The sequence below is a fragment of the Pithys albifrons genome, chromosome Z, assembly GCF_047495875.1.
Source record: "Pithys albifrons albifrons isolate INPA30051 chromosome Z, PitAlb_v1, whole genome shotgun sequence".
NCBI classification, from domain to species: Eukaryota; Metazoa; Chordata; class Aves; order Passeriformes; family Thamnophilidae; genus Pithys; species Pithys albifrons.
Genome location: NC_092497.1, coordinates 54,668,912 through 54,694,531, shown reverse-complemented (window position 1 = coordinate 54,694,531; position 25,620 = coordinate 54,668,912). Strand labels below are relative to the sequence as shown.

Here is a 25,620-nt window from a genome sequence, read left to right as displayed (position 1 = left end):
GGAAGACAGCAAGAGGGGTCTACCTTTCTAACCTGGTCTGCCCTTTGTTTTAAACCAGTGGTTATGTTATACTGGAAGCTGTGGGGTCACATCTGTTTTACTCCAAGCTGCTACTTGATTTTAGAGGTATTGAGTTGATCTGCATATGAGAAAGCAGAGTGTGGCCCTGAATTCTTAGTTTAAATAGCAATCTCCTTGTGTCTCCAGTTTTTCTCTCCGCAGAAGGAAGCACTTTTTTGTGTGTGTGTGTTTGTACATCAGATGCAGTGATTAAAAACAGAGGAAAAACAACAGCGTTTTTATGGATAACTTGTCTGTTTCAGAGAAACAGATAAAACAGCTTCTTGGTTGCTAAAAATAACATCTCTCCCATTCACTGCTCACTGGGATAGCTGTGCCAGCTTTTACCTCCAGAGAAGGAAGGCTGAGTTATTGGAAGTAAAACAAAATTTTGGTTTTCTTAATTTTCATATGACCTAAAAGAGTGTTATTATCATATTGTGTGTAATTCACCCCATAGCATTCAAGACATTCCCTACCATAAGCAAGCAGTACAGGATTCTCCCATTTGCAAAAATTACAGGCCAGGTTCTGGTGAAGAATTTCATAGGATTAGCCTTCTAGCTTCAATTATTGAGAGATTCAGTGCTCTGAAGACCTACCTGCCTTGTCTTTCCCTGGTGAACAGACTTCTTCCTTAGCCCATCCATCTCCTACTGCTCTGAAGAATAGTTTAAAGTGGAATTACAGCTGCCCACAACTCAGTGGATACCAAAGAAACCTGATTTTAATTAAATCAACCAAGGTATGCATTTACATCAGGCTCACTATCACCATGTTCTCGAAGTGCCAATAACAAATTTCTCTCATATGCTTTTGAAAGGATTTAAAGTGAATAGAAGGGATTTTTGCCACTTACACTACAAATGCAATAGGCAGGGATTAGAGGTGCTGAAGCAGTCTTAATAAGGAAGGTCAGATAAATTCATGTGTCATGGCTTATTAAATCCAAATAAAAATTGCCATTTACAACCTGTAACAATTTTGGTGATGGTAAATTAAGTATATTGGGTGAATGGGACAGCATTTGGATTTCTAAGACAGCCATGCACAAATGAAATTTTAGCAACCCTGAGAGACAACTCTCCACACACTACTGCAGGAAATAACATGGGATCTCACTGTTGGAGTAAATGGTCTGTCACAAGACAGTGCTGCAGGTTCATAGAAGAGCAGAAAGAACAAAAAGAGAAACTCCACGAGGCTGAGGCCAAACAGCCTTCCCTGCTGTTGATTGCCCCCAACATGAGCCTGCAGTCCTCTGTGGGCAAGACAGGGTTTCACTGTTCCAAATGTGTCAGTGAGACATTAGGTCTGATGGATTTTTGGAGCTACTTGTGAGGTTTTTGTGTTCCATCCTCTTTCCTTTTCCAGGCATACTCAGGGCTCAGCATAGGGTGTTTCTTGCTGTGGGGTGGCTGTACTAGTGCAGTCCTCAAAAGTGTCACCTCCTCAGCAGCTTGGGCTGACCAAAAGCTTTTGGAAGGGGTCAGCCTTGCGGTGTGGCCATACCCACTGAGAGGGACAGCTGTGTGCTGGCCCTGTGGGACTGGTGGCCACACCAGCACCACAGGCAGGGTGGCCTTGCCCCCACTCAGGGCAGCCCAGTCTCGAGCTTTTCCTGTTGCACCAGCACAGCCCTGCACCATGGCACCAGCATTTCTGTGGATGCTCTGTGACTGCATCCACTCTGCTGTTCTCCTTCCCACACCAGAGCTGGAGGTGTGAAATGTCAAACTCAGTGGTAACCTGGGGTGTTCAATGAACTGCTACAGCCTGGTTGGATAAACACTTATTTTGGCAGCTGTCCCCTGTGTCCCCTCCATTTCTGCTGGGCCAACTCTCTGTTGGTGCACTGGGGCTGGGAGCTGATCTCAGTTTAACAACTTGGTACAGAGCAAGTGGCTCAGGATGGACTGACATGCTAGTGACTCACACTGGGGTGCAGGATGCAATTTAATCTGCACTGCAAAGGCAGTTGTGTTTTTACAGATCGTGGTGTAAGGTGTGTTCTGCTGTGGACTTCCCCCAGCACCACGGGCATGAGAAATGAGGAAAGCATGGGATGCACACATATTCCATGTTTTGGATTGTAAAACTGGCCAGATGTTACATTGGAATAAAATCTGAAGCATCTAGGGCAGCCAAGGTGTTCACTTAAATATTTTTACATGCTGTGCCTTCGGATTTTGTACCTTATTTTTGATGAAATAGCAAAAATAGCTGTATAGCATCTGTCTTGAACTTCACTTTACTTCCCTGTCTTCCACTTTCTATCCCTCTACTGTTTGGGATTTCAGAATTCTGATCCCACAGCAAACTGCCTTTCTGGTTTTCCAGAGAACCTGAATGATGTGGAACAAATAGTCTTTCTGCAGGTGCAATTTACATTTATCAGTACAGAGGGTGAATACAAGCAACGCTTCATGCAATGGCCCACACACTCTACAACCCTCCCTAATTAATTTTCTTGCTTCTTTCTCTCATTCCTATGAGTCAAATAAAAACCCCAATACTTACTAGGGTCCAAAAGAGGTAAATAGTGAAGAGTGCGACAGTGAGTGCAATGAGGCCAACAGCTTCTAGCCTACTACTAAAGTGCAGATGGTCCACTGCTCCTCGCAGACACAACCAGCCAGAGACGGTTGCCAGCGGGGTGATAAACAAGAAGCACACCATGTCTCCAAAGAGAGTCCGCCTCTCGTGCTGGGGGCCTGGGTTCCTCAGCCACTGCAGGCAAAATGCAGACAAAAGCAAGTGTCAGCGCAGGGAGGATGCTTTACCCAAGGTGAGCCACTCACTTCCAGGACACAGACCTGCCCCCCCGAGAAGGGAACGGGGACCATGCATAGGATGTGGCTTTGGCTGCCCCTGGAGAGCTCCCACCTGGGCTTCTTCCCCTCTGTTCCTGCTGGTGTCCACCTCTATCCATGTGTCCCTATGGCATTATTTATTTAGATGTGGTAAAGGCTGCCTTGAGAAGGGGAAGTGGTTTTGCTTAGTGCAGCCCCTGTCATTTGGCTCCTGAGCTGCTGGAGAAACACCCTTTTTAATGTGTAAAGATTCATGTGCTTTCCTTACAACTTGAGTGAGCAGAAAATGGTTTATATTTCATATGGCATTTTGTTTTTGTTGGTTTGGGTTTCGGCTTTTTTGTTGGTTGGTTGGTTGGTTGGGTTTTTTTGTTGTTGTTTTGGTGGGTTTTTTGTTTGTTTTGGTTTGTTTCATTGTTTTTTTCACATTCTGCTTGTAATATTCACAAAACCATTTTCAACTTGCTTTCTGATATCCACATGCAAGCAGAGTTGAATGCACACAAGGCTATTTTTATAAAGAGGATATTAATCTTGCAGAACAGAATGCCTGAAAGTCAACTGCTGAAGCAAAGGTTAAGACTGAACAGCTATCAAGCCCACATGCTCACATTTCTATAAAGAGGATTTGAGATAGCAAAGGTGAAAGAAGTTCAACCTACAACAGTGCATGAGTCCTTTAAATAAAAAAACCTCATCACACAAGTCAATGTTTGAACAAGAATACTACCCAGCCCTGCAAATTTTGCCAATGTAAGCTGTAAGATTTGGTCAAACCTGCTCTGCAGCATCCTTTTATGGGTTTTTTGTGCTAGCAGGACCAAACAAGGCACTTGCATCCTTAAACTCTTTGGTCTTCTCATTCCTCCCAGTAGAAGTCTTGTATCTTTAGCCCTGGAAACTAAGGCTGAGGAGGCAATTTCACGCCTTCACCAGCAAATACCCTTAATTTCCAGCCACCTGAGGATTTGGTTTTTTTTGTTCTTCCTTATCACAGTGCTACAGCAATGACTTGGAGGAGCAGCAGGTCTTGAGAGTTTTGACAAGGCTAAGAGAAATGTGCAAGCTAATGAGTAGTCTTAGGTAGATACCCTACCTCTCTACTGTTTTCAGCCTATGCTTCAACTTTTCCCAATTCGCCTCTACCATGAAAACAAATACTGCATTTATCCCTCCATCTTCATATGGGGTAAATAACAGTCAAGGAATTGAGTGCAACCAGGAACTAATCTGGCACTAGCAAAAAGACAGATCAGTAGGCAAGTTTGTTTCATCATCACCATCTCTCAGGTTGAAATAATAAATTATCTGCTTCATAACATTTTTGCAAGGTTTAACTGCAACAGGGTAACTCAGCAGCCAAACATCTATTCTCATGTATGACTCAGGAATTTAGAAGAACACAAAAATATGTTCATAAATGATTTTTTCAGGAGGTAGGCTTTTAATTTGCTTGAATACTCCAGAATATAGAAGAACACAAAAATATGTTAATAAATACCTTTTTTTTTTTTAGGATGTAGGCTTTTAATTTACTTGAATACTTTTAAAACCCCAAGGAAATGGGAAGTGCTTTGTAACTGCTACGTACTGCTATAAGCAAGAAGTTGTAATGGAAGAAGCTAGTTAAAGAGGGAGGCTTAATACTTATTTTTTCCTTTTCTTAACCAGTTGTTATGAGTTCACCCCAACAAGTAACTAAGCACCCACACAGCCACTTGCTCACCCCTCCAATCCGTCAGTGTAAGAGGGATGACTGCAAGAGGCTGACAGCAAAACTTTACAAAGTATGGAGGCATACACTTACATTTGAACAGCTATTTTACTGCAGTTTCTAGAGAATGCTATGAAGTCACATGTGAAAGGCTCACACCACTTTCCTTGGAACTTTCAATCATTTACTTAAAAACACTCCCCAAAGGTACATGCAGAACAGTTCCAGGTTGTATTTTGTTGCTTCTAAACAGAACTTATTGCAAACCTCCCCCTCGTTCAATTTCCACCAGCCCCTGTAAAGTGAAACCACCGAGAAAATGAGAGGAACTAAGAGTACCTGATAGGTGAGATTTTGCTTTTAAAGGTGACCGAAAAAAAGGTGTTGTGAAAAGTACTTGTTTAAAAGGTGACCTGCACAGAAATGCTGAGCTCTCACAGTTCTCTAGTCTCAGTAGGAACTGCAGGTGTTCACCACTTTCCCAGGGCAGACTGAAATGCCACTCTCTCCTTATCTCGGTGCAGTTGGTGACTGTCCCCCTGGAACTGGGTGGGGAAGAACAAGCCTGCAGAATTTCAGAATCAGTACAGTGGAGCCTCCATCCTCAAGCTACAGCCTGTCACAGTACCTTTAGCATCCATGCAGCATAAGCAGTGCAATAAACAGATCGCAGAGCTGAGCAAGAAGGAAGAGCAAGAATGCAGGTGAGGGAGGACACACATTAAGGCATGTGTTGTCCTCTCTGCCCTATTTCACAAGGTGCAGGACAATGCACTTGAGTTAAGACACCTTTTTTCAGTGTGATTGAAACTTTGAGAAGACAAAAATGGTGTGAGACTTTCACATGCTGATGGCTCCTTTCACTCATTATGCTTTGTGACAATTCACAAAGAGTCAAACCCAAGCAATTCAAGTATTAGATGAGGCTAGTACAGGCAAATGTGGTATTAAATAATAAATAAACCCACCACGATGTTACAGGCTAATCTTAAAAGCTGGAGCAATTTCATTAGCTAGTTCTGAAGTGGAAGTCAAAAGCGAAGAATAAGTTATTTCAATGGCTGTATTTCAATGTGATTTCAGTCACAACATGTACTTTTTTCCTGAAGGACTGCACACCTGTTTCTGAATCTGCTTCTATTTAGATTCTAGGTTTCAATTTTTTGTTTTGGAAATGTTCTCTTTAGAGCTAAAGTTAATCAAGTTATTTTACAGCTAAAAAGTCAAGCAAGGAAATTCTTTTAGGGAGCTGATACCCACACAATGATCCAAACAAAGCACTGAGCTGATTAATTAGTGTGGCAGTAGGGTAGGGTCTACCCTGCTGGCAGAAAAAGATGTAAGGCCAGATGAAGCTGTCAGATCTGCACTATGAGACTCTGAAATCTGTTCTTTTAAAATGTGTGAATGTGTTCAATTATTTCTACAATAAATCAAGACTCTCACAGTCATAATATCCATTTAGGAGAAAAAACAAACCAAAAATGAGGTCATAAAAAGGGTCATGCTTGAAGTAAAGTGTTGACCTGCCTGGCAAAGCTCCATTTTATCTAGTGCTGTCCTAAAGTGAACAGAAGCCAGAGAAAGGGAGGACTGAAGGGGGACATCAGTGAAGTAAAAGTGCTACTTAAGCTAATGGACTATATTGGCTTAAGAGTAAATGGATAATAGTTGGCCACACATAATAATAGGGTCGGAATCAGGAAAATATTCCCATCCTCCAGAGGATGCAGCTCTAGGATAGAATAGAGGAGCAGTGTGGGCTAAAACCCACAAAGCTGGCACAGTTTCATGAAGGAACTTGATTACATTTTGGAAGGGGTTTTTGATTGTACTGTATTTGACTTGAGGAAATGCTGTTAAACACACTTTAAGCTCCTCCACCTCACATGCTGCCACATGTATACACATGCAAGGATTTATTGCATTTACATCACAAAGCAGAGTTGAATTTGGAGTTTCCACACTTCCTTCAACTGAACACAAATTCTACTGCAACAGTCCCTGGGAGACTTTTGATCTATGAACCCACTCCCAAACTTTTACTTCATATTTAAAACTGCACACAAAACCAGATCTATGAAACTGTGAAAATCTGCTTTCAGTGAGCATGTGAAGAGATGTTTATTTGACAATGCCAAACAATCTGAAATTCCTGAGATGAGTGAATGGGTTAAGTTTCCTTTTAACTGGTTTACTCCATCCTGTCTGAGCAAAAACAACTAGGGAAAGGAGAGCTGCTCCTCTGAAAAGGGAGGCAGGCTGAGGCAACAACACGAGGTGCCAGCAAAGTGAAGCTTTGCATTTGGAGAAGGAATTCATTAGAACAAGCAGTAACTGAGGACCAGAACACCCTGGAGAGGCTCAGACTTGGAATTTATCCATCCTGACCAAGATGAGCTGCCAGCAGAAAACTACTGTAAAACACCCCCACAATTTTGACTTGCTTCACCATTGCCAAAGGCCAAACCCTGCAAGTGCTCATCTCTATAGGTCTGACTTCAACTAGATGACTCACAAATGCTAAGTATGTGCATAGTGCTTTTCCCAATTAGATCCTAAGGCTACAACCTGTTTTTACTGAAAAGCCCTTCTAGTTCACCACTTTTTTTTTGGAAAAATGATTTTAAAGAAAATGTTGCTGGAGTCACATCAGCAGCAGGTTATTTCAATAGTTATCACACTTGAAGCGGGAGGGAAAGGATTATCTTCCCTAAATGTACTTTTCTTTGAACTAAATTTAGCTTATAAACATCAAACATATCAGTTCATTTCTTCTTTTTCACACTGATAGCTGTGCAGTGATTCTGAAAGTGGTCTGCACATAAGCAGAACTGTTGACAATTACTGGCCCTTCTGTTTTCATGCCAGCAGAGATCAACAGGAGCATTTGGCCCTGGGCTTTAAGCACAGAAAGACTGATATTTCCTGGTTTTTTTAGAATGTTTTGAATGAAGAACATTTTTAAAGACCAGGATGACCATTTATTGCCCCTCTCCAACTCCCACTCCCCCAAACCCCATCTGAACAGTTTTGTTCTGATACTTTCTCTTCCTTGAAAAATTTGTTTCAACATTTTTCAGTGAAATCTTGCTAAAACTGTCTTAACTACATGTAAATCCAAATAAAGTCCCCCAGACTAGAATGGTATGCATGCTTGTTTTCAGTGCAATGAAGCATTTTTGGTGACTTGAAACTTCCCAAGGTTAGCACTTTGCCAAGGAAAACAAACATTTGACGGTTCCTTTTCAGTTGAAAAAATATTTATATTTCAGGTTTTGTGTTTTCAGCTTGGATCAAATGTTCAGTTACTGGCACAACATTATTGTATTTAGCAGATGCTTTTAGAAAGGCCATGATGGCAGCTCACAGAGATGCTCCTTTTGTGCCAGAGACAGAGGCCTGTGTATTTGATATCTAGAAGATAAACTATTTGAGCTTTGTAACTCTACTATGCAAAAATAGTAACAATAATAACAACAGCAACAATAAAAATAATAATGACAACAGTAACAGTAATAATAATAAATTATAATAATAATATGCCTCCTTGTACATGAGTCTACTTGTGTTTAAGTTTAACACCTATTTTAACTCAAAGTCCAGGAAATATTTTAATTGTGGATGTCTGAATGAGCCAATGCTTGCTTTTGAAATTGTAAATGAATTTTGCTACATTTGCATGGTTTTGGAAGTGGAAAAAAACCATTTTTCATTGTAAGGATGGTAACAACACACCTTTACATTGTTTTATGTTTGTTTTCTGAAAAGAGTAAGCCACAGAGCAGAGAGGTAGCACCTAGGGTTGGTACCTAAAGGATAAGGAGAGTATTGCAGGCTGTTGTTATCACACCACAGTTCTATTTGCAATATATAGACCCTGGGTGGTTTGCCAGCTGAAAAAGAGGAGAAAGAAATAGGGCAATGAAGGCAAGAGATTAGCAGGGCTGCATCAAACTAAATGGAAAGAGGCAAATGCACAGACACCTGAAGATACAACAGGTGACCTGGGAAGAAGAGCATAGAGATGGAGCTCTCTATGAGGTTGAGTAGGGTTGGGGTGAGAAAGGCCAAGGAGAAGCTAGAATTGAACTTGGTCTTCAGCTCTGGGAGCCCAGCATAGGAAGGACATGGAGCTGCTGGATTGAGTCCAGAGGAAGCACCAAGGTGACCAGAGGGCTGGAGCAGCTCTGCTGGGAGGAAAGGCTGAGAGTTGGGCTTGCTTAACCTGGAGAAGGGAAGGTTTGGGGTGACCTGATTGTGACCTTCCAGGACCTGAAGGGGCTACAAGAAACATTGGGACTGACCATGGGGTCTGCCATAATATACTCCTGGAAAAGCTGGTAGCCCACGGCTTGGACAAGTGTACTGGCTGCTGGATCAGGAGTTGGCTGGAGGGACGTGCCCAGAGTGTGCTGGTGAACAGGGCTGTGTCCAGTGGTCACCAGTGGTGTTCCCCAGGGGGCTGTGTTGGGTCCAGTCCTGTTTAACATCTTTATTGATGATTTAGATGAGGGGATTGAGTCCATCATCAGCAAATTTGCTGATGACACCAAGTTGGGAAGGAGTGTCGACCTGCTGGAAGGCAGGAGGGCTCTGCAGAGGGATCTGGATAGACTTGAGAGATGGGCTGATTCCAATGGGATGAAGTTCAATAAGGCCAAGTGCAGGTCCTGCACTTTGGCCACAACAACCCCCTGCAGCGCTCCAGGCTGGGCACAAAGTGGCTGGAGAGCAGCCAGGCAGAAAGGGACCTGGGGGGACTGAGGGACAGGAAGCTCAACAGGAGCCAAGAGTGTGCCCAGGTGGCCAAGAAGGCCAATGGGATCCTGGCCTGGATCCAAACTAGCGTGGCCAGCAGGCCCAGGGCCGTGACCCTTCCCCTGGACTCTGCCTTGGGGAGGCCACACCTTGAGTGTTGTGTTCAGTTCTGGGCCCCTCAGTTCAGGAAAGAGATTGAGGGGCTGGAATGGGGTCAGAGAAGAGCAACGAGGCTGGAGAAGGGACTGGAGCACAAGTGCTGTGGGGAGAGGCTGAGGGAGCTGGGGGTGTTTAGCCTGGAGAAGAGGAGGCTCAGAGGTGACCTCAGCACTGTCTGGAACTGCCTGAAGGGAAGTTCTGGCCAGGTGGGGGTTGGTCTCTTCTCCCAGGCACTCAGCAATAGGACAAGGGGGCACGATGGGCTCAAGCTCTGCCAGGGGAAATTGAAGTTGGAGAGCAGAAAAAAATTCTTTGCAGAGAGAGTGCTCAGGCATTGGAATGGGCTGCCCGGAGAGGGGGTGGATTCCCCATCCCTGGAGGTTTTTAAATGGAGATTGGCCGTGGCACTGAGTGCCATGATCTGGTAAAGGGACTGGAGTTGGACCAAGGGCTGGACTTGATGATCTTGGAGGTCTTTTCCAACCCAATCCATTCTATGATTCTGATTCTATTCTATGATTTACAAGGGCCTGGAGTGACAGGACAAGGGGGGATGGATTCAAACTGAAACAGAGTAGGTTTAAATTATATATCAGGAAGAAATTCTTGGCTGTGAGGGTAGTGAGTCCCTGGCACAGGTTGCCCAGAAAAGCTGTGGCTGCCCCATCCCTGAAAGTGTCCAAGGCCAGGTTGGATGGAGCTCTGAGTGACCTCGGCTGGTGGAAGGTGTTACTTGCCATGACAGGGGATGGAACTGGATGTTCTTTAAGGTCCCTGCCAAACCAAACCATTCTAAATACAAATATATATACACAAAGTCCCACAAAGCAGAAATAATATACTGTCCAGTAGGTGTTTCTGGATTAGACCTCTTCAATGTCTAAAAAAGGATCAGTAATTCCCTGATAGTGACAATAAATAGGAAAGCTTGCTAATTTATGCTGTAAATATCTATGAAATTTCTTACAGGTTCAATTACACAACACTAGATTCTTTTAACATTAGTCTGGCTTACTGCTGTTCTGTTTTAATACTATCCACTTTTATCAATTATAACCACTCATTCAAAGAAAAGTCACCAAAACAATTGTCTAAAACAAAAATGGCTGTATCTTTGGAAATCCTCAGCATCTTCCCTCCCTTTGCTCATCCTTACAGAGTCGCACCTCTGATTGCCCAGTTACTTTATCCTGGGAATTTTCCTTGAAGTTTTTTTCCCTTCATCACTTTAAATTTAGGAATGAGCAGTTACAGGTGTGATGATTTGAAAGCACAGACTGTTCAGTGACAACTTTTAGCTTGGGTTTTTTTGGGGGGTGGAAGGCAGTGGGTTGCATTCTTCTTGTCAGTACTACCAGACAACTTTGTGCTTGAGAAAAGTCAAGTGTTCCAGCAAATCTTTGTTGTAAGGAACATACAACAGCTATTTAATTTCTCCTTAAAAGAGAGAAAACAGTCTGTTTTAATCTCTGGATTTTTCCCCATTAGGAATGAATAAATCAAAAAAGTACATCTTAAAGAATATATGGGTTCAAAACTATATGTGTTGGACAGTTTATAATTTTTTCTTTAACTCCAACATACTTCTACTTAAAATCTACATGGCTGCTTCAAATCCTCCCTACATGACTGGGTCTCAGAGGGATTAGTTTCACAGCTGGAGACAGCAAGGTACAAAAATATCTCCACCATTTTTCTCTTTTAATTTGCCCTTTTTCAGTCAAGAAAGAAAGGAGGATGGACATACTTCAGATTTTGATTTATGAAAGTTCTCTTTGTTGCTGGCTATGCTGAGTAACCATTTACTTTCCTTCTGTCTTTATGCATGATCTTAAAATCTACAAGCAGCAAATCTGGTGTCTCTTCATTAGAGTAATTTAATGCTAGTGACTTGCTTCAATGAGCAGTGGAGAGGAAAAGTAAATAAAAAGATTCCCAACAGATAAAAAGTGCCGGCCTCAAAGTCTTACACAAGAAGTAAATTCATATTTCAGTGAAAGGCTGCTGGAAGTTTTAAATTATAATGTAAGTTCATCTTAACTACTTAATTTATAGATGTAGGTTCTAGATATTTTTAATTTCATTTTCTTTACAAACATGGGTTCTATAGCCAGCAGCAAATTGGGAAAACATGAAGTTAATTTCTGCCCAATACTGTGATGATTATTTTGACTTTTTTTTATCCTAGTCATGCAGTTTTGCTTATGAGTTTTATAATGCTATGTATGTGCTTTCCATTTGTTTGCAACAGATACCAAATCCTTGTTGGTTTAAAACATGCAAGTAAGTTACAAGAAATACAAGCCTCACCTATATGGTCACGTAATATTCTTTTACAATTTTTATGTAGGCTGTTTTCTAACATTTTATTGCACATGAATAGATTTATACTGCCAAGTTTTTTTGTCTGTTACTGTACTAAGCAAAGTGGAAGCAACATAGATGCAATATGGAAATTGACATGAAGAGACACATAATACTTTCATAAAGATTGCCTTATCTCTATGCTGAAACATAGCAAAAGCAGCTACATGAATAATGTCACACATTTCTAAAGTGGATTTGTTTCTGCTTTAAAGAGTTTTATATAAAACTGGAAAGTCTATAAAAGTCACTAACTGAAATTACTGCAGTTTGATTTCACTCTGCTGGTTTTGAGATCCTTCCAGGCTTCACACAAGGAACATCAGGTCTGTGCATATCAACTACCATATTATAGGTTTCTCTTTTCTTTGGTGTCTAGAGTTTCTGATGCTTCAGCCTGGGACCTCTGTGACAAACACATCCAGGATCTCACTAGTACTGGGGGAACCAGGACCTGGGAGAGAGAAGTAGAGCTACTCAGCAGCAGCTGCTTTTTGCCTGGAGATATATCACCCTTAGGCACACTGATAATGAGATATCCAAGTGTCCAAGCACAAGTCCCACACACCTGTAGTTTGCACCACACTGTACAGGGATGATGCACATCCAGCACAGAATAGAAGAAGTGGACTCAGACCTTGACTGCATTTCTTAAGTTGAATTTTGCAGTATTGTGAGCCCTGTGCATGTACTGGTAATGTGTACATGGACAATGTCTCTTGGATTCCTGACAAATAGATCCTGACTGTAGGGCTGTGGATATATCCAAACAATCTCCTTATCTGAAGAAGGAGCTGTGAAATTAAGTGAAATGGTTAGACTTGCTCTGCTGGTGCCTGCCAAGGGCTGAAATAGAAAAATGTAGTGTAGCAAAAACATGATTCCAAACGGCAGCTCCAAAGATACTACAGAAAGCTCCAGTAGATTAGGAGGAATTGGAATTGATGTTTCAATTTTCCATGGCAAAGCTTGACAGGTACCTTCCAGAAAGGAGATGAGCTGAAGGGCTCAGTGATCCTCAATACCAAAAAAACCTCCTTGGGGATCACAGTCCATCTCTTCCTCCTTTACCACAACATATCCCGGTCTCTCCAGTGCTGCTGCAGTGGAACAGGTTCACAAGTGACTGGGAAATAAGGAAGTTCCAGGTCTCAATGACAAGGATCATCAGCCCAGGCTCTCAGAAGTCCTACCAGAAAAAGGGTCAGCTGGAGGGAGCACAGCAGTTCCCAGACAGCTTAGCCCAAAACCAAGGCAGTTTAAATGCATGCTGCTTTGAGTTGCCAAAGGACAAGTCACAGAACTCTTGTGACTTGCAGCAGGAGGCAAAAGACATAAATAGTGGCTGGCAACAAGCAAATCACCTTCCTTGAATGCTGGGTGAGTTAGTCACCACCATAGTGCTTGATTCATGGTTTGGAAACACAGTTCTTCTCTGGATAATAATCTGAGATAAAAAAAAGAAGTGGACAAGAAGTTCTGTGAATCCAGCGTTGGGAAAACAGTTCTGCCTGACAGACTGTACTACCATTTCCTGCCTCTCTTTTTGGATTTTGGACATCAAAAATTCATGGGATTTTACATTTCTTGGGATAAGTTTTTCCCCCAGACAAAAAATATACACGTCCTAGGGCAAATACTTACCTTGAGAAGTACAGAGTTGGACAGAGAGAAGCTTATGATGAAGAAAGTCATGAAGTATGGAAAAGGAAATGGAAGTCAAAATGAATGTTGTTTTTCCTTTGCTTTTCTTTGCAAAGAAAATCCAGGAAAAAGGAGGCTGTTGTGCATGACATAAGCTGGGAAGAGAAAGCAGAAGTGATGTTCCTGCATTTTTGCATCCTATGCAGGAGGTAGGATATAGCTGTAAATACGTCACTTGCATCAGAGCTAAAGATCTCCTGTTGAGTGCATGGGCTTATATCCTTAGCATGAACTGTGTAAAAGAGAACAAAAAGACATCTTACCACAAAATTTTATGGAGCTCTTGCTTTTACTTAATAATGAACTAGTGGAAAACTAGAAATGTGGTGAGGGGCAGCAGGGACAAATGCTGTGTATTCACTGGTCTGTTCTCATCAAATCATGACATGCAGCAAGAAATCCTTTGCTGCTTCGATAAGGATGTACTCTTACTGTATACTTCATTTCAAGCTCACTGCTGCCACAGCCTCTCCTGAGCACTAACAACAGATATGACATTTCTAGATAAACAAGTGAAGTATCTCAATTTTCCTGTTTCTGCTGAAACAAATTTCATCCACACCCATGGCTAAGCCACTAAGAAGCAGTGATCAGTAGTGATCAGTACAGTGAAGTGATGGGAAGAAAATAACAGTATGTCTTTTTTTTTTTTGGTCCTCTTTAAGAAAGAGAATTTTTCTTTGAATAGTCAGAAATATCTTGCTTTTTTTTTCCTGATGTAAGGTCTCTAGGAGAAAAGATCAATATGATGACTGATTGCTTCAAGCATTTTTATACTCCCTGTCACTGACCTCTGAATGGGACGTATAGTTGTATTCTCTACTTGAGAGAGGGAGTTACTGAATGATCTTCTATAGCCTATGCTGTGCAAATCACTTTATGAGTACAACAGTTACTCTTGACCTCCTAATTTGCATTAGTGAAACCTCCAGTGAAAGGAGAACTATTTACCATTTCCATTGTCTAGTTCACGGGAACCTTTCGAAAAAAATTATCTCACTAAATGAGAACTTTGACACCTCACGTCAATCATACACACATGATGGTGTTAAAAGCAGGTGGCTACTTAGGTTTGTCACTTGTCCAAACATTACAGCAGGTTTTTGTGAGGGATGGTCCTGCTATACTTGATAAACCTCACTTCATGACCTCATACTCTAGGTAACACAGACAGACAGACAGACAGACAGAGAGGAAAGTGCTTTTAGGACACATAAGATGAGGGAATTTGACTACTTGCATCTTGCTTAAGTCATGCTTTGGGATCTTTCATATTTGCTGTAATTATTTATACAGGGAGGTCTTTGCATTTCAAAGCACCATGTATTAAATAAGTATAAACTTGCAGGACAAATTGCAATTGCACTAGCAGAAATCAAGAAGTTTTATTATGTTTCTTTTTAGTTTGTCCTCTTGCATACTACTCAGTTAATCTTTGTCTCTCTGCTGGTCTCAAATTTAAAAATACATCTTCAATTCATTTCTACAATGAAAACATAATCCTTTTATAAGATCACAAAGAACTGTGGGTTTTTATGATCTTTCCTGCAATTGCACACAGTTCTTGATTACTGCACTAAAATACTGTGGGTGTAAGTAGCTGAGAAACCAGAAAATATTAGGTAGTAAAGATAAAATTGTTTAACTATTTTAGAAATGTTCTTGCAGATGGTTCTCTTTTTTCCTCCTCTGTGAAACAAAAGGCAGCTTTATAATTAGTACCATCATTATCACCATCATTATCATTGTTGTCACTGCTACTTTTTATTACTGCTCTGGCCAAAATGAAGTCTCACTTCATCAGGGAGCAATCAAGAAACCAGGATTCCCCAGCCCAGACAGGGTTACCTTTGCTTTCAACTCTCATCAGTTCTGCCCAGTGTCACGTCCAATCTGTGCAGCACAAGACTCTCAAGGAGCTGTCACAAGGACATAGTTTGGAGAAGCTGAGCTCTGAAATCAAACTTTGCTGTAAAATTACTTTGCACTGCCTCAGCATCATTTGTCTTTCTTCTCAGAAGGCACATTTGGGGTGAAATCACCCTTGGGCCACCGCTGCAACCAAGAACTCCCTGGCACAGGCTCAGAGCAGCTGTCCAAAAGATGTTGCCATTTAAACTGGAGAATGCTCAGTCATAAAAGATTTTGCTGCTTAGTTGCTGACAGCCTGAGAACACTCAACAGCAGCATTTCTCAAACTGGGACCAGCTTCCCTTCAGAGGCTAAGGTCCTGCAAGAAGCACCAAAGATGTATCAAATGGTGCCTAAGAATGTGATTTAATGCAATTTTAGAAAGGTTTTAGAATCATAAAGTCTTTGCTGAGTTGCCCTGATCTTAAGTCTGAATATTAAAGTGCCTTTCCCACCAGCTAGCAGGCCTAGTCAAGGCCGAGCTGTTTTGCAGCAGACACCTGCAAGATAACAGAAGACAAACAACAGAAGAAGGCTCAACTGCCCCCCCCATTATGAAGGGGACAGATTGGCAGGACTTTTGGGTGGGCATTAGAGAGAAATGAGAACATCTGATTGGATGTCCATGAGGGGTATAAAACCCTGTGACTTCCTGACCATAGGGTCAACCCTGGGGTCAAACCCCCTTGGGTTTGATCGCGGAAGGTCCTTCTAGTAAAACCCTATATCTTTCTCCATTAGCTTGTCTGCAGTGTGTCTGTGTTCACAGGGGTACGCAATCTACAGGCATCACTAACATCAAATCCTTCCACCAGTTTCGTCACAGTTTACAGCACAATTAAAATGCACAGGAAAGACATGTTGTCCTGAACCCAAGCACAGCATGTATGTGCCTGTGACATCAACTGGTACAGGAAGATGCTCTTCATTAATATGGTGAAATGTTACTACTTGTAATTCACTTTTAATTTCAACAGAAACCATAATTTTTACTTTCTCTTTTTCCAAATTAGTATAGGGGAGGACAAAGATCATTAAGAGTGCTGAGACAGTGACCTTGGTTTCTTTTCTTTTTTCTTTTTTCCTTTTTCTGAGGTCCAAAAAAGCCCCTGAAGCCTGTAAAACTTCATGAAGGTGCTAAAACATCTATAGTTGGCAAAAACTGAATTTTCATTGATAAGGGAGAAACAATCTCCCACTTCACTGTTGAGTCTGGTACATAGGCAAGGGGAGATCAAAAGGTCACTCACAAATGTCTGAGCATGCCAGACATTATGCAAGAACAATTCCTTCTGTGGGCTTGACATGGAAACTGGGTTTCTAAGGCTCTCAAGTCAGTTACCTCTCTCTCAAAAGGAAGAAAAAACAATTCCTGACCTATATTTAACATGCTGAGTCCTGATACTTGTCTCTCTTTCCACAGAAACTGTTATTCTTGTCCATTCCCAGACAAACTGCCTGGTATTCTAGGAATTTGCTGCACACTGTTTCCCAGATTTTCACTCAGGTTTGCACTGAAGCAAACCCACCAATCCTGTTCTCACTTGTTTTGATTCAGTTCAAAATGAAGGTTGTGTCATTCCTACCCTTCCCTAGAGCTCCTGCCCTCGAATTTGCCAAGCCCAATCACAGCTCACTTTGGCTTCAGTGGGGCTGCAAAGGGTTTGCAATGCCTGTATGCAACAAACATGACTTGCTCAGTAAAGCTGAGCTTTCAGGGACATGCCCCACTCACTGACCTCCACCAGTGGCCTGGGTTTGCGCTCCACTGCAAACTTGAAGTGGCAGAGCTCACAGTAGCTGGTGTTGGAGGAGGACAGCCAGTGCTCCAGGCAGCTGCGGTGAATGGTCCCCAGGGTCCCTGTACATTCACAGGGGGACAGCAGGGCTTCCTGACTGCTGCCCTCATGGCAGATCCTGCAGATCGGCCGGTCAGTGAAGGGGCTGCTGGAGGAAGAGGAGAGAAAACTGATGGTCAGTGCACCAGGTTCTGTGTATGTCATGAATTAACAGCGTGGGAAATACTTGGCAGTTTGAGTACTTAACTCTGTAACTAGTGCTCCAAGCTGCTGCACTAAGGGCTGCAGGTACTGTTCTGTGGAGGGGGTGGGAAAAAACAGCGTAAAGTGAAAAACATCCAAGTGGCAGGTGAGAGACAGACAACCAAGTGCTTCTGTGGTGTTATATTTTCCATCTTTTCACAGAGCAGATGCAGCCACTCCCAGAAATCACCAAGTGCATAAGGGTAGTTTTAATTCTGGTTCAGCTCAGCACCTCTCATGCTAGTGATGACATGTGCCATCACTCCTCATATACAGGATGGTGTCTCTCATACTGGTGGTGATCCTCTGGCCTTTTCTTCTGCACCACCTCCCTCAAACCACCCACCCTCCTGCTGTGGAGTGCTAAGGGGGAGGGTGCTCTCCTTGCCACTGATAACCTAAAGACTCCAATTTTAATTCTTGAGAAGCTCTGTTTTACAGAGGAATGGGTCAGGAAAGAGGAAGGCAGTCCTTGAGTGGTGCTTGGGTGCAGTGGGAGGAAAGTTGGAGCAGTCTGGGAGCACCAGAGCTGCTGAAACATGGGGTGTTTTCACTGCAGCTTCAATTCAGCCCCCCTGACTGCCAAGGCTGAGAATGTAAATCTCTTGGGTTTTGGAAAGAGAAACTCTCCCTAACACATACACAAACTCAGGTGATCTCAGAAATCAAGGTTTTGTCACTACCCCTGACAAAATGTCACACTGGCGTGGGGAGGGTTTAGAAAATGTGCCATGTTGTGTAGCATAATCATTATGATACTGTTGGAAATTATTTAACTTTCCTAGTAACTTATCTAATTAATTGTTTTAATTAACTCTAAGTAGTGTAATTTTTCACTGTAACCAGAGTTTAGCAAGGTTTCTCATAAGCTGCTGTTGTGAGAACACCGTTTGGGAAAATTTTTGAAACTTTAGGTTTCTCTAAACCAATGTTGATAGGCTTCAATGAACAAACCCTGGGAGAGAGATATCCTGGACACAAGGAATGCAGAATTGACAAACCACAAGGACATTGTGAGATAAAGAAGAAACTAACAAAGACAATTCAGCAACTGTACTGAAACACTATCTGGGAAAAAAAAAACATGGTAAAAAGACTGAAAATGTGGGCTAATTAGCCTGAGAAGCACGAAATCAATAACCTTTAGAATATTAATTAATGATGAGAATTGCATCATTTATAGCCAATGAACATTAATTTCTGTTTGCTAAAATGTAGGAATAGTGAAAAGTTTTGAAACTGTGTGAATAAAGTAACACTCACCTTTGAATACTAAAAACCCCAGAGTTTGATATTTACCAACATCTTTGGCCACAATGCCAGGTTAAGGGTCCCAGTTTCATGTGGTGAGGTTTAATCTTAAACACATCTTTCCATCAGGTGCTGGGGAAGATGCATCAAGCCCCAGGCAGGGAAGGGCCCATCCCATCCCGCTGTCCCCACGTACCTCTGTGTCGCGAGTGTCCGCACGACAGAGGAGAGCAGCTGCCCATCTTTGGATGACACCTGCATGACATACTGTGGGCGGCTGCTGGCTGGGCCACCGCTGCCACCAGGCAGGACTTTGCCCTCAGGAGCCGTCGGGCACTCCGGTGGGACTCCTGGCAGGTGACTGCAGCGGCTCATCCTTGTGGCTCTGGGCAGCAGGTCCCCATCTAGGCAGGAGGGAGGTGGTGACACATCAATCCCTGTCTGCCACCCTTGTGGGCAGAAATATCCCTTGCTTCCTGTCCCAGACTTCCAAAGCCAGTTCAGCAGATAGAGGGGAATTAAAATGTGATGTGACACAGAAAAACTGTGTACATCCCAGACACAGCAAGCCAGGGCTCTGAGTGCCTTTCTTTTCCTCTGCAGACTCCTAAGGTCATGAGTGATAAATGGAAAGACTGAACCTTTTGGCACTCCCCCTCCAAATGTTTCAGAGGAGTATACAATCTTCACCTTGTGCACTTTTCAATTTAAAGGCTGCTACAGTCTGCCAGTGGGGAAAGTAATGTATAGGAGGAGGAAATGGCTGATGGGCTTCAAATCCCCTTTGAAAACACTCCACTGCTACTTACTGCCCTCTATCACCAACCCACAGCAGAGCATGGACCTGGCAATTAATCCTGTACAGGGCTTTAGTCACACAGACCTGCTTAGTCACTGCCTTTGTGCAGTAGTAATTTATGCCACAAGGTGAGGTAGAAATCACAGTTTGTCTGTGACTTTCTTCTCTTCTTTGGTCTTTAAAGTGGGTTTTATATGGCACTTTCAACCATGGTAATTGGAAAGGAAGGGGTTATGCTGGTAACAAGGAGCCCGGGAATGTAAATGAATGAAAATTCCTGATACCTTGGTAGGATGGATGCTCCTGGCTGGGCGAGGCGAGGCTGCGTGGTTCCACAGGCTGTGTGCCTGCAGGATTCCTCTTCAGGTCAGCATGGGTATAGGCTGGATTAATTCCTCTGCAAAAGGGAGGAAAAAAACTTCCTAACAGGCCTTGAGACACTTGGCTACAGTTACATGCAAACTTTGCAGGCTACAACTATGATATTCACACATTATACAACATTTAACTCTCAAAAAAAGGCATTTTGCATCGAGTACCACAGCTCCTTATGTAGTACCAGCACTGCAGCTGAGAACAGTCTTTAAAAACTAAACATTAATAAACTCCTTTAAACAGAGATGTTTCTCGAGGTCTTAAAAGAAACCTTTAATTTGACTTCACTGGGTTTGAGTTACGGCAGTGCTAACCTTCAGAAGTTCCCTGAATGGAAATTTTGGCAGTAAAGCTTCGTAGGACTGATGTAGGTGCTGGTTCAGTTGTACCATGCAAATTTTCACACAGGGACTCATATTCTTAGAAAGGCATCTAAAATAGGAATGTGCTTGGCACAGTGTTTGTTTTACAGGATTATTTCAGCTATTTTCAGACCACACATACCCCAGAGAGTGAACTGAGATGGCTGATGGGGATACAGTGTTCAGGGAATGGGGAAGGAAATGAGACTCTGGGCTTCATTTACAATGAAAATGAAGCAAATGGCTGATTTTGAAACCATTAACATATAAAAGATGCAGACTTTTTAAGGAGAATACAAGCCACAGATTCTCCAAGGAGACCATGATATTCAGCAACATTTTAGTTTTAAAATCCATGCTGAGAATGTTTTAGAATATTCACCAGCTGAGTAGCTGCTTCATTACACTTAAAAAGCCTAAGATGCATCATTCTTCAGGCCCATGCTAGACAGTTATATATTTCTTTTCTGCTTGCTTCACTGACCTCATTAAGCACAACAGTGGGTTTATAATTTGATATAAAGTGACCATCCAGGGCTTTACAAACACATCGATCAGTCACTTGAGGAGTTTAGAGCCTTTGCTGAAGCATCAGAAGTTGCAACTAAATGCAAAGCTCTAAAGCACATTAGAAATAATGTAGCTGTATCTCAGCAATAATGTAAACTCACATTTCTGCTTGCTGAACTGCATTTGATATCCCACTTTGGCAGAGAAAATTCACATTAATACTTTCCACCTCATTCTTTCTAAAAAAGAATTTGAAGGTTACAATGTATTTTCCTGATTTCAGAAGAACCATTTTCACAAAACCAGTGCACATGCCTGAATACCAATACAATTACAGAATTAAATAATATGTGCTTTAATACTGTACCCTGTGGTAAATAATGAAGATCAGTTTGTACTGAGAAGCACAGAAATCCTAAGCAAATCTGAAGTCAAAGCTGACATTAAGAAATTGTAAATCTTAACAGCCACAAAACAAAACTCCAAAGTCAGTATTTACCCATATGTATTTATTATACCCTGTCAAAATGTCCAAATTTTCCAAAAGATGTGGAAATCTGTCAAAAAATACTGTAATAGGAGAGAGAAAATAAGGAACAAGAGCAGGAAGATGTGCTTAAGTAGTCTTTATAAAGAGTTGCAACATTAAACTGGGGAAGGCAGAATATCAACATTTATTTCAGATTCCAGAAAATTCAGAGAAAAGTGGCTGAATTTGGCAAGAGGAATGTATGTTTGAAGAAATCTAGTAATTAGCTCTTTTTTCCCTCTTTCTGTGTTACTACGCCCACTCCTCTTGCACATCTCTTTCTATCCAAAATCTATTCTAAGAGTACCCTACTACTGTAATATTTAAATCAGATTTTTCCTCTGCTCTTCCTTTTCTGCTTTGCCTTTGGTACCAGTCTCTGACTCTCTCTTCTCACCTCCATGACATGAGATTTTCTACTGGGTGGTGTCAAAGTTTGTCTTTTAGGGTGACTCTCCAATTTCACCTCTATCTTCCAACATCACTGATAGATGTGTCATTCTTGGAATATTTTTATCTTCATTTTCTTGTGCAAATATGACAATCAGCAATTTTTAAAAATCCCAATTTAAGGGTTGTTTAATAATCACAAGTTGAAAAATCCCAAGATAAGAATATTTTTTTGTTCTACATATGTGTGTGTATGTATACATATACATGTATATATATGTATATGAGTTTATGGGTATCAGAGTAAACAAAGATATTCGAGTATTTTCTTTGGGCCATGTGTGAAAAAAAAAAACCCAGAAACTAAACAATAAGCTCAAGCAAATTATATGAGGACATATTATTATGTTATTATGTAGAAGACTTAAGTGCAAATTACATCCTTTGTCACACAATAATTTATAGCATGGTATTCTAGCAAATGTTAGGGATAACTTACCCTCTATTTTTTCCCTCCTGATCTGCTCGCTGCTGCCTCTAGTGTTAAAATTCAGTGTCATCTGACTATCTTGCCTGTTGCTGTCCTTTCCTCCCTTGCTTAGTTTTTTAAACAATCCCAAAGTCCATAGTTCTTTCTTGAGTTTCAGTAGTTGTTAAGAGATATCTGGAAGTATGTTTTGTCTTGACATCATGTGAACGAACTCTGATATTTTGGAAAAGTGTATTAGCCCCAGAAAAAAAATGTCAACAAATTTCAACAATCTTTGTTTCAGAAACAAGATATTTCTGGGCTTAATCAACAGCTGATTAGTGCTAAAGGTACTACTGAGCTCAACAGATATTTCTTTATGTGCTGCAATGTTTTTATATCACATCTTCTTCCTAGCGCTTGCATTCCTATTTAAGCAGTTTATAACTTCTGTATCAAAAGAAACCACGAGACTCAACAAATGCCAGTGAGAAAGGCATTGCCATTCGAATTGAATTGCACTCAAATATGAGATGTTAAAAACTAGCATTACTGCTCTGAAATGGGATTTAAAGAAGAACCATCTGCACAATTGAAATACAACTGGAATTCTTGCTGCACTCTTTCCTGCCATGCATGAATTCACCTCATTTCTTAAACCCATAAAGCACTACCATGCTGATGAGTTATCACAGTAGACCTTTTTACAGCAGTGTTGCTTTTCTGCTGAAGCTGTGAGTGGTTTAGATTTGCATGAGAAAAAAAATGTTCTTACACTTCAAGCAGTGGGTTGCAAATGTTAAACAAACAGTCATGGAGAGATCATGTGTGAATAACTCCCTTTTCTTTTTTTTTTCAGCATCTTTGCTAAGAATAGCACATATTGCACTTTGCCTAGCCATAATTTCAAACTTGGAAATCCATTAACCTTTGTTATTCCACATTCTCATAAGTGGCCTTGTTAGTTTCAAGAAATGCAACTCAAGAGTTCATTAATCAGTTTCAAGATTTAAACACATGCATGAAAAACCACTACCATCCCACCTGGAGACGTCTTCCCAGGAAATACTGCACTATTTAAAACAAACAAACAAAAAACCCCAACAAAACAACAAACTCTGCCCCCCACCATCTTTCACAGATGTATTTTTCTTTCCTATTTATGCACTTTTATGTGCCAGAAGAATATTTTTCTACTTTATCTACACTTCAGTGCTTAAAATTATAATCTATTATCAAGTAGAAATGGCAAACTAGTTCTCCTCATTGTGTGACTTGATAGAGCCACATCTCCTATGTGGACCCAAACTGTCTCAGTCTGCCCAACAGACTTTGCAGGTACAAACCAATCCCTTTTGCACACTTTACTGTACAATTTTTAGATCCATATTTTTTCAGACTTTTCAGTTTCTTAGAAATAATTGCAACTTATGAACCTTGTGCCATGGGAGATGCCTGGACATGGCCTGGGATCCCAACCTGCTGCTCCTGTCCCTCTGGCACTCATGTCCTGTCCCTTCTGCATTTGCCTCCTCAAGACCTCCAACTCCTTAATAACTTGTACTTTTTTTTGTGGACTCAGGTCCAGTCTTTTTCATGATACTGTGTGTGCACCAGGGCTGTTCTTTGAAGTAAGAATACCAGTTAAGCTCAGAACTCCTAATGGAAAATTACTGCCATCTTAGTAGATCTAGGGATCAGTGCAATGAGTACACTTGCTCCTGTTTGTTAAAAAATAAAGAAAATAAAACGGAGCAGTAATTTCGAGCAAAAATATCTTCACTTCACAAGACGTGCACCAAAAGACCTGCAAGTTGTCCAAAGCAAGAATTTATTTTCTGCAACTTTAGAAGATGAATTTCTGTATCTGACAACCCCATGTGTCTTAGTATATACAAGACATCCAAAGTGCTGCTTAACCTGTTTGTTATGGAGATGCAAAGCACTCGCTGGCACCGAGCCATCAGTGAGAAAGGCAGCACCAGGACACAGCAGTTCTGGGGCACAATGACAGGGCACAGAGGTTGGAGAACATCTGTGTTAAGGATCCATAGAACCTGGTCTACAGCATTCAGGCTCCAACAATTACACCACCACCACCACAACCTCCCAAGCTGCAATCAGAGACAACAGAATGGTGCAAGAGGAAAATGTTGTAATTGTTCCCCAGCTGAGGAGAATGTATTTCACATTAAAGCATTTCAACAAAGAGGAAGGAGCACAAGACCAAACCTCGCTGATATTAAGCAATTTTTTTCTGTTTCAGCCCATATTTTCCTAATTTTTCATGCTATAGGTAGCATTTTCTGTTCAGCTAGTCTGACTGCAGAGAGCTCCAGGGCCTTTTAAAAACTACCAGGTAGTACACTGCATGTGAAGTGCAATTTTATAAACAAGCACATCAAAGAACTGAGTGCTAGTCTGAGGCAGTGGCACAAAGCAGTTCAGCATGAATAGTCCTTAAGAGTCTGCCCATGCATTTAAAACTTCACTGCCAACCCATAAATCAATGGGGTTTTGTTATGCACTGAACTTAAACCACTTTACCATGAGAGCAATCAACTACATTTTTGGCAGTGTGGACTTTAATAAATTGCTTTATAAGTCTGCACAGCCACTACCTTAGGTCATTTGCTCAGAGTTTTCTCCCTTTTTGCATTGTTGAAATGAAAGATGTCACATGATAAAACATACCATAAGTACTTGTGGTTGTGGAAATTTAGTTTTGAATTAACAAATAAAAACAGAGGACACAAATATGGCTTACAACTTGTCTGGAAATAGTAATAATAGTTTATTTAAAAGTATTAGGAACATAGAAATTTTCTTTTCTAGTATTAGTCTTCTCTAGCAGAAATGTCTTTCTTCATGGGAGGTGGAATGCAAGACAATGGATTTTAGTTCCTGAGTGGGACCAGCTGCTTCCCTATGCTCTGGAACAACCTGGCCTGCAGAAAATCAGCATTTCCAACATAGGCATAAATAAACAGCCTAATGGGCTTTACTGCACCCTTACTAAGCATAATCTTGGGAATACACAAGTGTTTCTGTAAAAGTTGGCTTCCAAACACTGGGTTACATCCTGTGCACTGTGCCCAAAGCCTTAGGGAAGTGAGTGACAAAGGTTGCTCAGCAAGGAGGTACTAAACAGACACTGCTCCAGAACATCCTCAGTGAGGAATGATGTAGCAAGTTTTGCTGACAATCTTGAGTGGAGGAGTCAAAATGATTAAGAATTTTCCATCTTCTTTCCACAACCTCCTCTACTCTACTTGCCACTAGAGAAAAACCTTTTTAGTAGGCTTCCTTAGGTGAGAAAGCTGGAGGGCAAGGCTTGCTAGCACCTCTTTCTGGGAGACCACACTCATGCAGAAGCCCTGCAACTGGAGGAAGGTCCTCACTCTAAC

The 25,620-nt window shown here is 41.5% G+C and overlaps 1 protein-coding gene across 1 annotated transcript in view; it reads right to left on the bottom strand.

Annotated features, from left to right (window-relative positions):
* Window positions 1-25,620, bottom strand: part of MARCHF3 (membrane associated ring-CH-type finger 3) — a 64,731-nt gene that overhangs the window by 2,115 nt on the left and 36,996 nt on the right. Inside the window, exons 2-5 of the mRNA XM_071580596.1 lie at window positions 19,863-19,975; window positions 18,976-19,183; window positions 17,226-17,430; window positions 2,581-2,790 (exon numbers count right to left, since the gene is read on the bottom strand). Coding sequence (XP_071436697.1) covers window positions 2,581-2,790; window positions 17,226-17,430; window positions 18,976-19,154 — 594 coding nt within the window. The 5' untranslated portion in view covers window positions 19,155-19,183; window positions 19,863-19,975. The remainder of the gene's footprint in view (window positions 1-2,580; window positions 2,791-17,225; window positions 17,431-18,975; window positions 19,184-19,862; window positions 19,976-25,620) is intronic.